The sequence below is a fragment of the Drosophila tropicalis genome, unplaced genomic scaffold (assembly GCF_018151085.1).
Source record: "Drosophila tropicalis isolate 14030-0801.00 unplaced genomic scaffold, ASM1815108v1 contig_859, whole genome shotgun sequence".
Taxonomy (NCBI): Eukaryota; Metazoa; Arthropoda; class Insecta; order Diptera; family Drosophilidae; genus Drosophila; species Drosophila tropicalis.
This window is the reverse complement of record NW_027173353.1, coordinates 6632526-6645694: the sequence shown is the minus strand read 5'-3', so window position 1 is coordinate 6645694 and position 13169 is coordinate 6632526. Positions and strand designations below refer to the sequence as shown.

The following is a 13169-nucleotide window of genomic DNA, read 5'->3' as shown; positions in this document are numbered from 1 at the left end:
AGTGGCCCAACTCTGATGCACACTCTGGCAAGGCAACCAATAAACACTTTTTGCAACAAATTCCAAAAACTATGCACATAGCAGTACCACCAGCACCAGTACTAGTAGCTATAGCACCAACAGGGAGTAGTAAAACTTTTTGACACCGGCAACATGGCGTACAACTGCCAACTGCAAATGCATTGCGGGGGTTATTGGTTTATGGGTGTGTGCGTGTTGGGTGTTGGTTGTATGTTTGTGTGGGGATGGATCTGAGTGGTGCGGTTTTCAAATTAACAAAAGCGAACTAGTAGTGCCTGCAACTTTTTTGGCGCTGTATGTGCAACTGAAAGGTAAAGAAACTCACCGGAGATGCCAGGAAAAAAAGCAAAAACAAAAACAATAACCGCTACAAAATGTCTCGAGCACATTTCAATTTGCACCCACCCACATAACTGAATTGTTACCTTCCAGCCCATTCCCACCATTCCCCTGCATACATATACAGAGTTGCTGCTACCATGCGGACAAATGTCAAAATATTTAGTTTTACAACAAAACTTTCGGGTAGAAGAACGCGAGCGTTGGCACAAAATTGAAAAGAAATATTGGTTAGTCGAACGGCCAAAGAAACAAAAGAGAGCCGCAGGCGAGGGGAGACGCTTGTGCAAACAATGCCAAAAGTTTTACTCTACAAATTAAATCGGAATACAATTTTTTTTGGTTTTTTCACTTTTTTTTTGTGGTGTTTGCTATGTTAGCCCAATTGCTGTGTGTGTGTGTTTGTGTGCGCGATGCCGCTGGCTCACCGCAGCTGTCAGCTGTTGTGATTGAATGTCGTGGCTGCAACACAGGCGCCCCGCCTAGTTTCATTTAGTTTACACTTCTCTAATCTGAGAGATTTGTAAATGGTTTTCCTGCCAACCTACTCCCTTTTTTCTGAGTGGAGAAATGTTTCGGTGATGTTGGTAAAAACTCATTTGCGCAGCCCAAAAGCATGCTATACTTTCGTATCTTTGTCGGGTACGCAATTTGCAAGTCTTTTTCAGTTAACTCGAGAAGCCTTGAACTTTTGTGCCACACCCACACATGTGACGCCCCTCAGGTTGGCGTTAACCTATTTAAAATTGTGCTAAGTGTTAGAGAAATAATGTTGAGAATTTTTGATCGAAAAGAACAAAATAACGAATATTTCTCAGCCTTATAGTTAAAATTCTTCATTCAATTGTCATTCAAAATCAATAAGTTATGAATTATTAAGTTCAGTTTTATTGTTGTAAAAAACAAACCTCCCATCTTTGAAAATGCCTGAACCAAAAAACATTTAGTCCGATATTGCCAGGCAATACTCTAATGGGTATTGCAATGTCGTTTCATTTAAATTTTCGAAAAGTTGTGCTAAACATTTTCCATTGGTGTCAAAAGAAGCTTTACACTAACAACATTTGAGCTGGGCGAGGTGAATAACGTTTTAATAATTTATTTTCCGCGCACAGCAGGTTGCTCATTAACAGCACACAGAGCTCCGCCCACCCACACACAGACACCCATCCAACACACATACGCACAGTTGAACAAGGATAGAGCACGCACTTGGTCGTCGATTTGGTCGACTGACTGCTGCATATCACCTTAATTACAGGCAGCAGTAGGATGGAGAAGCAGTCTGGGCCCAGTCAGTCGGTAAATGGCAGACAAGCAAACGTCGTTTATGGTAGGGTAAATTACCTACCATTCCCCATTCCTCGCTCTCCTTGCTAACAGCTACCAGCCATATTGTCGTTGTCGTTACGCTTTAGCGATTCGTTACTGTACTTGACAAAAAAAAAAAAAGAAGAGTGAAAAGAATAAGAAAAAGGTAGATGAGAAAGAGAGCAAGCAACGGATTCAGTTTGCAGTCGACTGCTGATAAGCGTGTGATTCCTGCACATTTAACCCCACCCATCCATACACACACACCCACTTTTACCCCAAACAGGGCTAACTAAACAGCTGCCATCATGGCCATGAATACATGCACCGTTGAGTTGCGTTTATATCGGGCTTATGTTACATCTAAGTGAAATTTAAGGACTCCACTCAACAACGTACCAAATCCTCTGCATAGTTCATGGATATTGTTGCTGGTCTGATGATGTAAGAGTTAGGGCAAAGGGTGGCAATGGATGCGGCATTTCACATGATGAGTTTGCCTACTACGGAAGCAGGAAGCCATCAAGCCACACACATACACAGACAGAGAGACACACTCACCCCACACATATACACACATCAAGAGAGACACAAACGAACAGCCTCACAATCAGTGTCAGCTGGCAGAACACATTAGTAGAGAAGAACCAACCAGAAGCAGGGACCCACCTGCAACAGGACATTGGCACTTAAACAGACCGCAGGCTCGAAACGATAACCCGAACTGGCATGGGCACGAATGAGAAATTGAGACTACAACCAGACCGCTTCATTTCGATTCTAATAACTCCAATTACGAATGGCGGATGGTCTAAAATCCCCATTCTGTAAATATGTATGTAACCCAGAGGAACCTGGAACGAGTCCTCAACCAAGTGTGTATGGTTATGTGTGTGCGTGTGTGGGGATGGCTCAACTTGTTGCTGGGCTTTATGACATGCCAGCCGTTTTATCCTGGCTATTATTTCGAGGATTATATGTGAAAGGACAACGCAATGTGTTCAACGGGCTGGGCTTTGCCTTTTGCAAAACAAATCACCACGAAATCGTGCCGAGACTGGGCCTGGTCTGTATGAGGCAAATTGGAGAATCCTTTACAAAGATACTTCCAATTAGTTCGGTCTGTAAGGGCTTCAGTAAATGAGTTTTTATGCAGATGCGAAAATTTTTGAGCTAACAAATGTTTATTTTTCTATGGATATGTATGTATATATGTATACATGCTATTTACGAATAACGTGATGAGGGATCGAAGTGCTGAATTACTCTCTGTATGTGTGTGTGTGTGTGTGATCGTTTAGGAAACATTACCGAGAACATCAGTCAACATTTACTTTAGTCGAAAGCGACGCAGTGCGGGTGGCAGATAATCCTGGCCAGCAACAACATTGGCTGGTAAATATTCAGAGCTGGGCGAAGCCACAGTACCGACGGAAGCCACAGCTGGGGCAGCAGCAGGAGAGGCAAAGTTAATAACAGGAGCGCGGCCCTCGTTTGAGATGCGGGATACTCCGGGCAATTGGTTGTATTGGTTCTGGATTGCCAACTGGGCATTGACGGCATCTTCGGGTGTGCGGTACTTGACAAAGTGCACCTCAGGCTTGTTGCTGGATGTGGACTTAAGGGCATTGAGCTGTTTGGCCAAGTTGGCCACATCCGCCTGCTTGCTGAGCACATAAATAGCCGTTTCCTGCTGGGCAGACTGCTTGGCCAATTGAAGAGCGGCACGCTCAAAACCTTGATTCTCCGGCGTACGAATGAAGACAATACGCAGATTCTTCTTCAGCGAATTGGCAATTTCCTGGTTATTGACTCCATCATTGAATTGTTCTTCGGGAGCAGCATAGCTGTAGAATTCCTTTTGGAATTCCTCCACAAGAGGGGCAGCCTGGGGAACAATGGGAGAAGCAGCAGCAACAGAAGGCGCCTCTATGGGCTGAGAAAGCACAGCCTCGCCACTTTGCACGACCTGGGGAATTTCGGCAGGCACCAGGCCACTGCCAGGAACAAATGACAGGCCAGCATCGGCATGGGCCACGGGCTGATAGTTGTAGCCCAACTTGTCGGCACTGCAGGCGGCAGCGAAAAGGCAAAGTAGCTACATGGGAATTAGATTTGGATGTGATTAGAAACCGCAAAGTCTTTGACGCTCCCTCTTGGACTTACAATGAAAACGCGCATTTTTGGTTATTTAATAACGATTGTCTCAAGCTAACGCACGACTGGAGCTAACAGATGGAACTAGTGCTGAAAGTTAATCCACGAAGCTCTTTTATAGGCGCAGTTAATGCAGCCAGACGCAGCCCGACCGCGCTGCAGAGTCCAACCCAACCCCCACCCCCACACTCTCATAGACCAAGCGATAGCTGATCATTTGACCTTGTCAGCGTATGCGATATTGATTTGATTTCTATGCCATTCCACACTCATTAAAAGGCCTCACAACGCATTTAAAATAAACAAGATTAGGCCTATCCATCCACAAGCATACGTAAACTGGCCGTTTGTCTTGCCTTCTTCTTTTTTGATTTAAATGCACTTTACGACATTTATAAATATGCATAGTCTGTTGTTGTAGTTGTTGTTGTTGTTGTTGCTGCTGCTACTGCCCCTAATTGATTTGTGTTGTCTGCGACAGGTCATAAAAAACCCCAAAATCCATCTTGGCCGGGCCAACCAAAACCCCAAACAACTTTCGGGACAGAGGCATCAGCGGTGGCAGCAGATGGCCTGCCACTGGGTTTCAACAGCTACCGAATTTGCGGTGATAATAATCTGGGTGTTGGCCAGTTCGCCATCCGACCGACTTGGCTTTAAGACAGTAATTATAATTTTTCATAATTTTCCACAACTTCGCTTTCATCTGAACGTCAATCTTTTCATCGACGGTTCAGTTAATGAAGTTCCTTAACTAATTTAAACTTTTTCGCCGACGCCCACTACAAAATAAATGGGGATGGCAAATGAATTTATCTTTAAGATTCTCAAAGATTATGTGCACTTGTGGGCTTGCTTTCCGAATTTCGTTGTTGTTTATGTAATCAAAGTTTGCAACGTTTGTGTGGTCTGTGGGATGATAAGCGCTGTTAGAATTTATAATTCCTTCTCATTGCCTCAAAGATTATTGCATAATTTAAACTACGTACCCAGCCACACACAGAGCCTTTTAGATATTAAGATGGAAAAGGCTATTAATGGATGGATTTTGAGAAATGATTCAGCAAAATGAAGAAGTCATAAATTTTTGCATTATTTCATCATTATTCTTTTGAGTATTCAAAATACATTTATTTACCATTGCAACTTGTCTATAAATATTCGAATGTTCAGCTTCCACTTCATCATCATCTTTACTCGCCATGCGGCCTACTTTAACAATAGAAAAAGTAACCAAAGTGTGCCTAATTTGGAAATGGCAAGCCGAACCGGCAGCGAGTTTGCAAAAATCTAAAGAATACAAAACAAAAAATAAAAAAAGGAAAAGATTGGAAAACACGCAAACTTGGCAGCTGCTGGATGGAATTCGCCTGGACCTTGGACACACCTGTGCCGAAATTGCAGCAAGTCATGAGTCCGCCGGGCTCGAATTAAAGCAACCGTGCTCCTGCTCCTGGCAGAGTTCTGAAGAGGAGCCAAGAGTTGAGCTGGGTGAAAATGGAATGCGAAACCGGCAGCTTTGACGTGACTGGCAAAGTTTTCCCTCCTCTGTTGGTTTTCGTCATTTTTTTTTGTTTTTGTTTTTTTGGCAGGCACCGCTAACGAGCGACAGCGACCAGGTTTGCCCGCCCAGGTTCTCATATTGCTCAAAAATGCTTAAACTAAAACTTGCTCAACAGATTTGCAGTGGCGGGAGCCTTTTTTACGGCTGCACTTCAGCGTGTCATATGGCAAACGTGTGCGTGTGTGTGTGTGTTTGACCTTTGACACTAAAACAATTTGCAAAGCGAAATGATGTCAACTTCATGGAATGAGCACTCGTTCTTGGCATCTACGGTACGGCGTAATTTAGTTGAAACATTCTTAAAGCACCGCCTGTCGAGAAACTTAACGCAATAGAAGGGGGCGATGTTTGTAAATGGGTGGCTGGGTGACTGGGTGGATGGTTGGCCGAATGGGATAAACTTAGGGATGTCTCATGTGGGTGAACGAGCGGCGGGAAAACTCTACGCGCAGCTCATTAAAAAGTTTGCCAAGCGACAACGTTGACAGCGACATTTTGCTTAAGAAATGATTTGCATGGTATTTGAGTCCTGGAGTCGTAGAGTGTTGGTAAAATTTCTTCGGCTGCTGGCAACACCTTAATGATTATCCATGAGATACTTTGCAGTTAAGCATGGGCTTGCACAGAGAACTTGAAAGTAAAATGTTATGGTTTGAGACCATATAATTAATTATTCATAATAGTCTGGCTATAGATAAATAGCAGCACTCTTCTTCTTCAACAATTGTGTTCGTAGGCGATTAAAATTAGACACAACAACAAATATGATGGAAACAACTCTTTAGCAAATTTTCAAAACTTCTTTTCAATTATTTTTGAGATTAAGTGTATATTATTTTTAATTTAAACTTAAACAGTCTTTGGCACAAGTCCCATTTGAGTGTGATAGAGCGGACCTAACGACGTTGTCTAGGAGGCAGATACTCCCTAAAGAGGGCCTGCACCTTGGCGGTCTCTAGTTCATTTGCTTCTTCGTGTGTTTCATATTCGGAGCCGTCTTTGGGCAGGATCTTGAATATGACACGATCCAACGGCTGTCTAGTTGGTGGTGGTGGTGGGTTGAGCTCGAAGACATCGGCACTTTCGATGGCATGACTGATGCTCTTGCCCGGCAACTGGTCATAGCTTCCCCTCAGAGTGGCCAACGCTCGACTTACGTCCGCTGGGGTGCGATATTTCACAAAGTGAACGCTCGGCTTTTGCCGTAATTGTTGCTCAATGGCGGCCTGCTGTTGGGAAAGCGCCGATGCATCCGTTTGCCGTTGCAACACAAAGATATCCAAGGCATTGCGGGAGGCCAGTTGCTTGGCTGTCAACGTGTAGAGATTTGTTTCCGGTGTTCGTATGAACACCACTTGCTGGGCGGGTGATAGAGCTTTGGCCAGTTGCCGGGCTGCCTGGTGGAGAGGAGCCCCCGTATCCCCGTCTTCCGGTGGTGCTGTATACGTGAAATATTCCGTGGCAACAGGTCTTTGTGGGGCATAGATCTGGCTGGCTGGCAAGTAGGCATTATCCAGGGCATCAATGGTGCCAATGAATAGACAGAGACACTATCGGTGAAAGGAATGAAGGCAATTGTAATCCACGGCTGAACTTTTCATTTTCTTCACACTTACACTTATCAAGGCGCGCATGCTTGGATGGATCGATGGATACTTCGTGTACTTCGCTTTGCTGGTGGCTGCAGCGGCTGTTTTTTAACGCTTGAAGAGCAGCTCGTTTATAATCTAGTCACAGCAACAAAACCATCCTTATATACGACAGATACAAACAACAAGCCATTCGAAAGTAAGCTGACTTCTCGGCTGCGTTATGTATGGCATTTTTTTTTTTTCTGTTTTTCTCTATTTGTATTTTTTCTGGGCATTTTTTGTTTGTTTGAGTGTGTGTGTGTGTGTGTTTGTTTTTATGGACTTATAAAAGATTTTTGCAAACCTTTGCTGTGCTCTGGTTTTTTGTCTGAATGCTCCGATTATCCATGTTAATGTCGTTCAATTTGGAAATGCAAATTTCACACAAAAGCCAATGGACATGGAGTTAAGTTTATGTATGTGTGTGTGTGGAGCTGTGTGTTTTGTGAATTTGACCCGAGATTGGCTTGAACTTGAATTTAATTCGCATAAAATTTACAAATGAGCTCCCAATTTGAATTAGTTATAAAATATTTTCATATGCGATTGGTGCCCCATTGTTGTCCGTTGTCATAGACAAAGCCATTTGTTGTGACTCCAAGTGCCACTTGTGCCTCCGGCTAAGCTGGCACCTCTGATTTGGTCTCTGTTTCAGTTTCAGTTTCGGATTCAGTCGCATTGTCAGCCTCCGCCTCCGCAATCTTAAATACTTTCACTTGAGGCCGCTTTTATGGTCATCATTTTATTGCTGCTGATTTGTTAATTTACACGTCATTTTGATTGTGTGTTTTTGTTGTTTTTCTCCCTTTTGTTTCTCTCGTTTTTAGTTTTGTTAATAAGCAAACTCCGTCTTTGCTCTGTCTTGAATCTGATAAGCCGCTTAACAAAATTTACAACTCGCCACCGAAATGATCTTGCCAAACAAAACGAAACACTAAATGTCTATTCATTGATATATATCTATATATTGTATATATTGTATTCAGAGTTACAACTACAGAGACATCTACAGGGACAGGGTCTAGATCTATGGAGGTTTATGGCATGATCGATCTTAAAGAACTATGGATTTATTTATTTGTTTAATGTCTTAATCAGAAATAGGCACGTCTTCGGCGTTTGATGCCATTGCCTGGCGGTAGATACTGATTGGAGGTAGTTGCAGGTGGAAGATAGACTCTAGATTGTGCCTCGCTGGGGAAGATCATGCGGCTGCCTGGGCGATTTCTTTCATTGACACGGAAATCAATGCGACTCGACTTGGCTGTCCGTGCATCCAAGTTGTCCTGCTGAGGTTCTGGTAATGGCGGCAAATCAACCAGACCCTGAGCAGCTGCATTGTAACCCTGCGGAAATGATGAATAGCTGGGTAAGGGCGGCAAGTAGGCAGACTGCGGTGAAGGTGCATCGGGATAATAGGCCTGATCCGGTTGCGGCTGCTGTTCCGGATAGTAACCCAAGGATGTGGCCTGTTCTGCCACTGGACGAGCTGAAGGCGTTCCACCGTATTGCGCCTGAATTTGCTGCTGGGCCTGAGCGGCTTCAGCATCCGTCCTGTATTTAACGAAATGAACTTGAGGCTTGTGTTTATGCTGTGTCTGCAGGGCACTGAGTTTGCTTGCCAATTCATTTGCATCCGTTTGTTTGTTTAGCACGTAAATGGCGGTTTTATCTTCGCTATTCTGTTTGGCCAGGGCATGAAGGGCTCCCTCGACTACTTTGTTCTCCGGCGCCTTGATGAACACCACCTGCAAGTTCTTTTGTGAAATGGCTGCTATCTTTTGTTCAATAAGCTCTGCCTCCTCAATGGAATCGTAGGGCGCCTCAAAGGCATAGAAATGTTTATGGAAATCGGCGTGTTCATTGTACTGATCAGCCGATTGAGGGGCCGGCAATGGAGTATCCGCCGTATCATACCCATATGGAGGTGTATCGTAGCTGGTAAGTCCAGCTGTGTTCTGTTGATATTGATAGCCCAATTTTGCCGAACACCTGCAGGCTAGCAGCATAAAAATCTAAAGACAAGCCATGTTAATCCAAAAATAAACCAAGTTTGCGTAGCTTCCAACTTACCACGGTTCGCAGCATGATATAACCACAATGAAGATTCACACTGATGTGTCAAGCTCGGTCAACATTTTACAGCATTTTATAAACGAAAGCGAGCAAATCAAATGGGCACAATGATTCCTTAAAAGGTAAATAGCTCAATGTCAGCCAAAGCCAAACTTGCCAAATTTCTTCACAAATTTTTATAAATTTGAAAATATTAAGCAATATTTTATTTCACAAACTAAATAGTAATATCAACAATATAGACAATATGTATGGTTAGGAATCAGTAACGGGTCAGTCTAGACTCTAGAGGCTCTTTTTTGGTTTACAGGCGACTACGCAGCACAGAAGCTGGCAGGTATGAGCTACCAGGTGAGCTGGGGGCGGCCACTGGAAGAGCGGGGGCCTGGGAGGCAAAGTTAAGGATGGGAGCAACGCCACCGTTCTGGTAAGATGAACGGCCACCCAATTGATCGTATTGCGATTGAATCTGCTGCTGGGCATTGGCCGCATCCTGTGGAGTGCGGTATTTGACGAAATGAACCTCGGGCTTGTTGTTGTTGTTGTTGCGAATGGCATTCAATTTGCCAGCGAGCTCACTGATATCAGCCTGCTTGTTGAGCACATAGATGGCGGTCTCCTGTTGGCCAGCCTGTTTAGCCAAAGCCAGAGCAGCATTCTCCAGTCCACTGTGTTCGGGTCCCTTGATGAAGATCACACGCAGAGCCTTGTTCAGAGAGCTGGATACTTGATTAGAAGCAGCCGGCTCATTGAAATCGTTTTCGTCAGCTGTGTAAGTGAAGAACTCCTTTTGCAATTCGGTCTGTGGGGCATAGTTGGGTGCTTCGGCCGATTGTGCAGCCTGGGGAGCTCCAACAAAAGGTTCACTGATGGGCTGACTAGCACTTTCGGCAGGGGCTGAATAAGAAGCCTGCTCCTGGGTGGCAGCGCCCAGTCCTTGGTTGTATGAAACACCAGAGCTGGCAATCTCCGAGGGTTGGTAATTGTAACCCAGGCTAGCGGCACTGGCAACCGTAATGAAGCAAAGGGCCTGAAACAGTTAAAAAAAGGAGTTAGAAAAGTTTGATTCAGCTGGCAGGGATTCCTGGAAATACTTACAATAAGGCAACGCATTTTTTTTTTTGTTTAGATGGCTAACTCCACTCTGGTTGCTGGGCAAATGTCAAGTCTGTCGATATCAGCGACACCCACGCTTTTATGTGAATTCGAAGCTATTGCAACTGTCATTTATCTTTGTGGCTTTTGCACCACATTTCGAAGCATTGCGATTTATTTGCGATTTTGTTTTCATCGGTCATTTGGCCAAGTTTTCCAATTCCAATTCGCAACTTCATTACTCTTTGTTAGTGTGTTTTATTTGTTGCTGTAGGTTTTTGTCCATTTGCTAATCCCTCATTCGCTTACCCGGCGCCATCTGCCCCTCTGTATTTATCTTGGGTTTTTATTGATTTTTGCATAATTTTTATGATTTTTTTTCTAATAAACTCTACGCCAGCGCCAGCTCTTCTGTTTATGCTAATCGGCCGTAGTGGGTGCTCTTGAACAGAGCTGTCGATGCTGTCCACTTTAGGCGGTTTTATTATTGGCCATTCATCCGGTCGCTCTCTTATCACTCATACATAATGTATGGAGTTGAGATGCCATTGCCTCTGCCACTGCCTCTGCCGCTGCCGCTGTCGCTGCCGTCTTCGGTCAGTTCCGTCTTGCAGTTGCCATAAATTTACGCGCTAATAGTTTGTCTAACCTTTTACTTCACGCAGATTAACATTTTAATTATGATAAAAAATTTTCGTCGATTGTTTTGCGTACACTAAAAAAATGTAAATTTTTATTGATTTCCACTTGTGTTTCTTGTGGAATTTTTATGGCCTGCAATAAACACTAAAAGCTGCAATCTTTCAATCGCAGCTAGCTCAAACATCACATCACTAAGAGATGTCACATTATGGATGCTGTTGTTGTTGTTGTTGTCGATCGGACACTGACAGCTTTATTAAAGCCCTTCAAGAAATGCAGGGAAAACACTCACTCTTATTGTATTTTGTTTTTAATTTAGAATTTTATTTTGAGACATTCGACAAAAGTAGTAATAGATAACACAAGACTCAACAATGTAGCACAGAGCAAAGGATTCTCTGGCTTAGAAACGATAACGCAGGCGACGGAGCACCGAAGATGGCAAGTAAGAGTTATCAGGAATGTGAGCATTTGGCTGACGGATCTGGGAAGCCGATGCGAAGTTCAGGGCATTGGCAACACCTCCATTGTGGGACTGGCTGGTACCGCCGAGGTTGTCGTATTGGGACTGGATGGCCTTTTGTGCGTTGGCAGCATCCTCGGGAGTGCGGTACTTGACGAAGTGAACCTCGGGCTTGTTGTTGCTGTTGCTACGGATGGCATTCAATTTGCTGGCCAAATCTCCGATATCAGCCTGCTTGTTGAGGACATAGATGGCGGTCTCTTGTTGGGCGGCCTGTTTAGCCAAAGCCAAAGCAGCGTTCTCCAAGCCACGGTTCTCGGGTCCCTTGATGAAGACAACGCGCAGACCCTTGTTCACAGCGCTGGATGCACGTTCCAAAGCCTGGGGCTCATCAAAGTCCTCTTCGTTGGCAGTGAAGGTGAAGAATTCCTTTTCCAATTCAGCAGCTGGGGCAGGAGCTTCATATGAAACGGGAGCTTGGAATCCACCGCCCAGGCTGGAACCAGAGGAGCCAAATCCAGGGGCATCAAGACCAGAGCTGCCAAGACCAGAGCTGCCAAGACCAGAGCTGCCAAGACCAGATCCTCCAAGACCAGAGCTGCCGAGACCAGATCCTCCAAGACCAGAGCTGCCGAAACCAGAGCCGCCAAGACCACCATCCAAACCTGATCCGGATACAAGACCACCGCCCAGGCTGCCAAAGTTGCTGCCTCCCAAGGAGCTGCCAGGAGCGAACGACAATCCTGAGCTGGAGTGTCCAACTGGCTTGTAGTTATAGCCCAGCTTGTCGGCGCAAGCCATGGCCACAAAGCACATCACGATGAAGGCGCGCATTTCGAATTAGTTTTTAGGTTTTTTCTGTTGTTTCAGGAAGGTTCTACTTGAAGCTCTGATCTCAGAATGATATTTCGAAGCTGTGGCGTGCCATTTATATACATACATGGGATGTCAATCAGAACAAGCGTACGACTGTCATGCTCGAGATCAAGATAAGGTCCGCATTGCTGTTTCTGCTGTTGTTGTTGATGTTGTTGTGGTTATTGCCTCTGCTCGGCTAGGGTCTAACGTGTTTTTCTTTTCCTTCTTGACGCTGCCGCATTTGGTTTGACCACAGCAATAATCGACGTCGTCGACGGCGTCGGCGTTGATTGAAATTTGATGAACTTGCAGCTTTGTGTAAGCGACTAAAATTTTTATGCAAATTAGAGACGCCAACAGCGCAGTCGCTGGATATTGTAGTCAAAGAGTTAACGAGTGCCATGCCCATACCCAGATCCAAATTGTTTGTCTGCGCGGTAGCCAAGTTCTTTTGTTAACTCATTTTGTTATGCTAATTGCAAGCTTGGAATATTGAAAATAAGGCTCCATCTATCTATCTATTTTGGAGCTAATAATCAAACGTAATCATTTTAAATTGCTCACCACTTCGGATTTGGGCATTGTAAATTGTCGCTACATGCAATTTGTCAAATCGAAACGAAATCAATTTGGTCTTCTTTGAAAGGCGTGGGACGCACTCCAAGTAGTAGCCGATAAGCCAAATGTTGTACAAAATGCCCGACAATGTGCTGTCAGCCGTATGTTATAGATTGGCTAATTTGCAATTTTCATAACCAGCTCAATGGGCGGCCTCATAATTCAACCCGTTGAACCCGTTCTTGGATGAAAACGAAAAACAAACAGACAAACCAAAAGAAAAAAAAAACAATCAGAGGAAAAAAAATGGAATTCAAATCATTTTCATGACGCCAAAAAAATATTATGTGCCTAGGAATTTTCGTTGAACAGATCCGCAAACTATGTAGACATTTAAATTTAACTATCAAATTTATTCTCAAAACATTAACAAAACAATAACAAAGGAATGTCG

The 13169-nt window shown here is 44.2% G+C and overlaps 5 protein-coding genes across 5 annotated transcripts; all 5 read right to left on the bottom strand.

Moving 5' to 3' along the window:
• Positions 1–3001: 3001 nt before the first annotated feature.
• Positions 3002–3852, bottom strand: TwdlD (TweedleD). Its single transcript, XM_068297440.1, has 2 exons — positions 3838–3852; positions 3002–3769 (listed from the first exon to the last, which is right to left on the bottom strand). The coding sequence occupies exons 1-2, from the start codon at positions 3850–3852 to the stop codon at positions 3002–3004; spliced, it is 783 nt and encodes a 260-aa protein (XP_068153541.1).
• A 2436-nt stretch (positions 3853–6288) lies between these two features.
• TwdlS (TweedleS) lies at positions 6289–7026 on the bottom strand. The gene is made up of 2 exons (XM_068296603.1): positions 7009–7026; positions 6289–6942 (listed from the first exon to the last, which is right to left on the bottom strand). Exons 1-2 carry the CDS (start codon positions 7024–7026, stop codon positions 6289–6291), a joined length of 672 nt encoding a protein of 223 aa, XP_068152704.1.
• A 1091-nt stretch (positions 7027–8117) lies between these two features.
• Positions 8118–9111, bottom strand: TwdlR (TweedleR). Its single transcript, XM_068296602.1, has 2 exons — positions 9097–9111; positions 8118–9038 (listed from the first exon to the last, which is right to left on the bottom strand). Exons 1-2 carry the CDS (start codon positions 9109–9111, stop codon positions 8118–8120), a joined length of 936 nt encoding a protein of 311 aa, XP_068152703.1.
• A 292-nt stretch (positions 9112–9403) lies between these two features.
• TwdlH (TweedleH) lies at positions 9404–10212 on the bottom strand. Its single transcript, XM_068296600.1, has 2 exons — positions 10198–10212; positions 9404–10129 (listed from the first exon to the last, which is right to left on the bottom strand). Exons 1-2 carry the CDS (start codon positions 10210–10212, stop codon positions 9404–9406), a joined length of 741 nt encoding a protein of 246 aa, XP_068152701.1.
• A 1027-nt stretch (positions 10213–11239) lies between these two features.
• On the bottom strand, positions 11240–12133 carry TwdlN (TweedleN). Its single transcript, XM_068296599.1, has one exon. The coding sequence runs from the start codon at positions 12131–12133 to the stop codon at positions 11240–11242; it is 894 nt and encodes a 297-aa protein (XP_068152700.1).
• Between the last annotated feature and the right edge of the window lie 1036 nt (positions 12134–13169).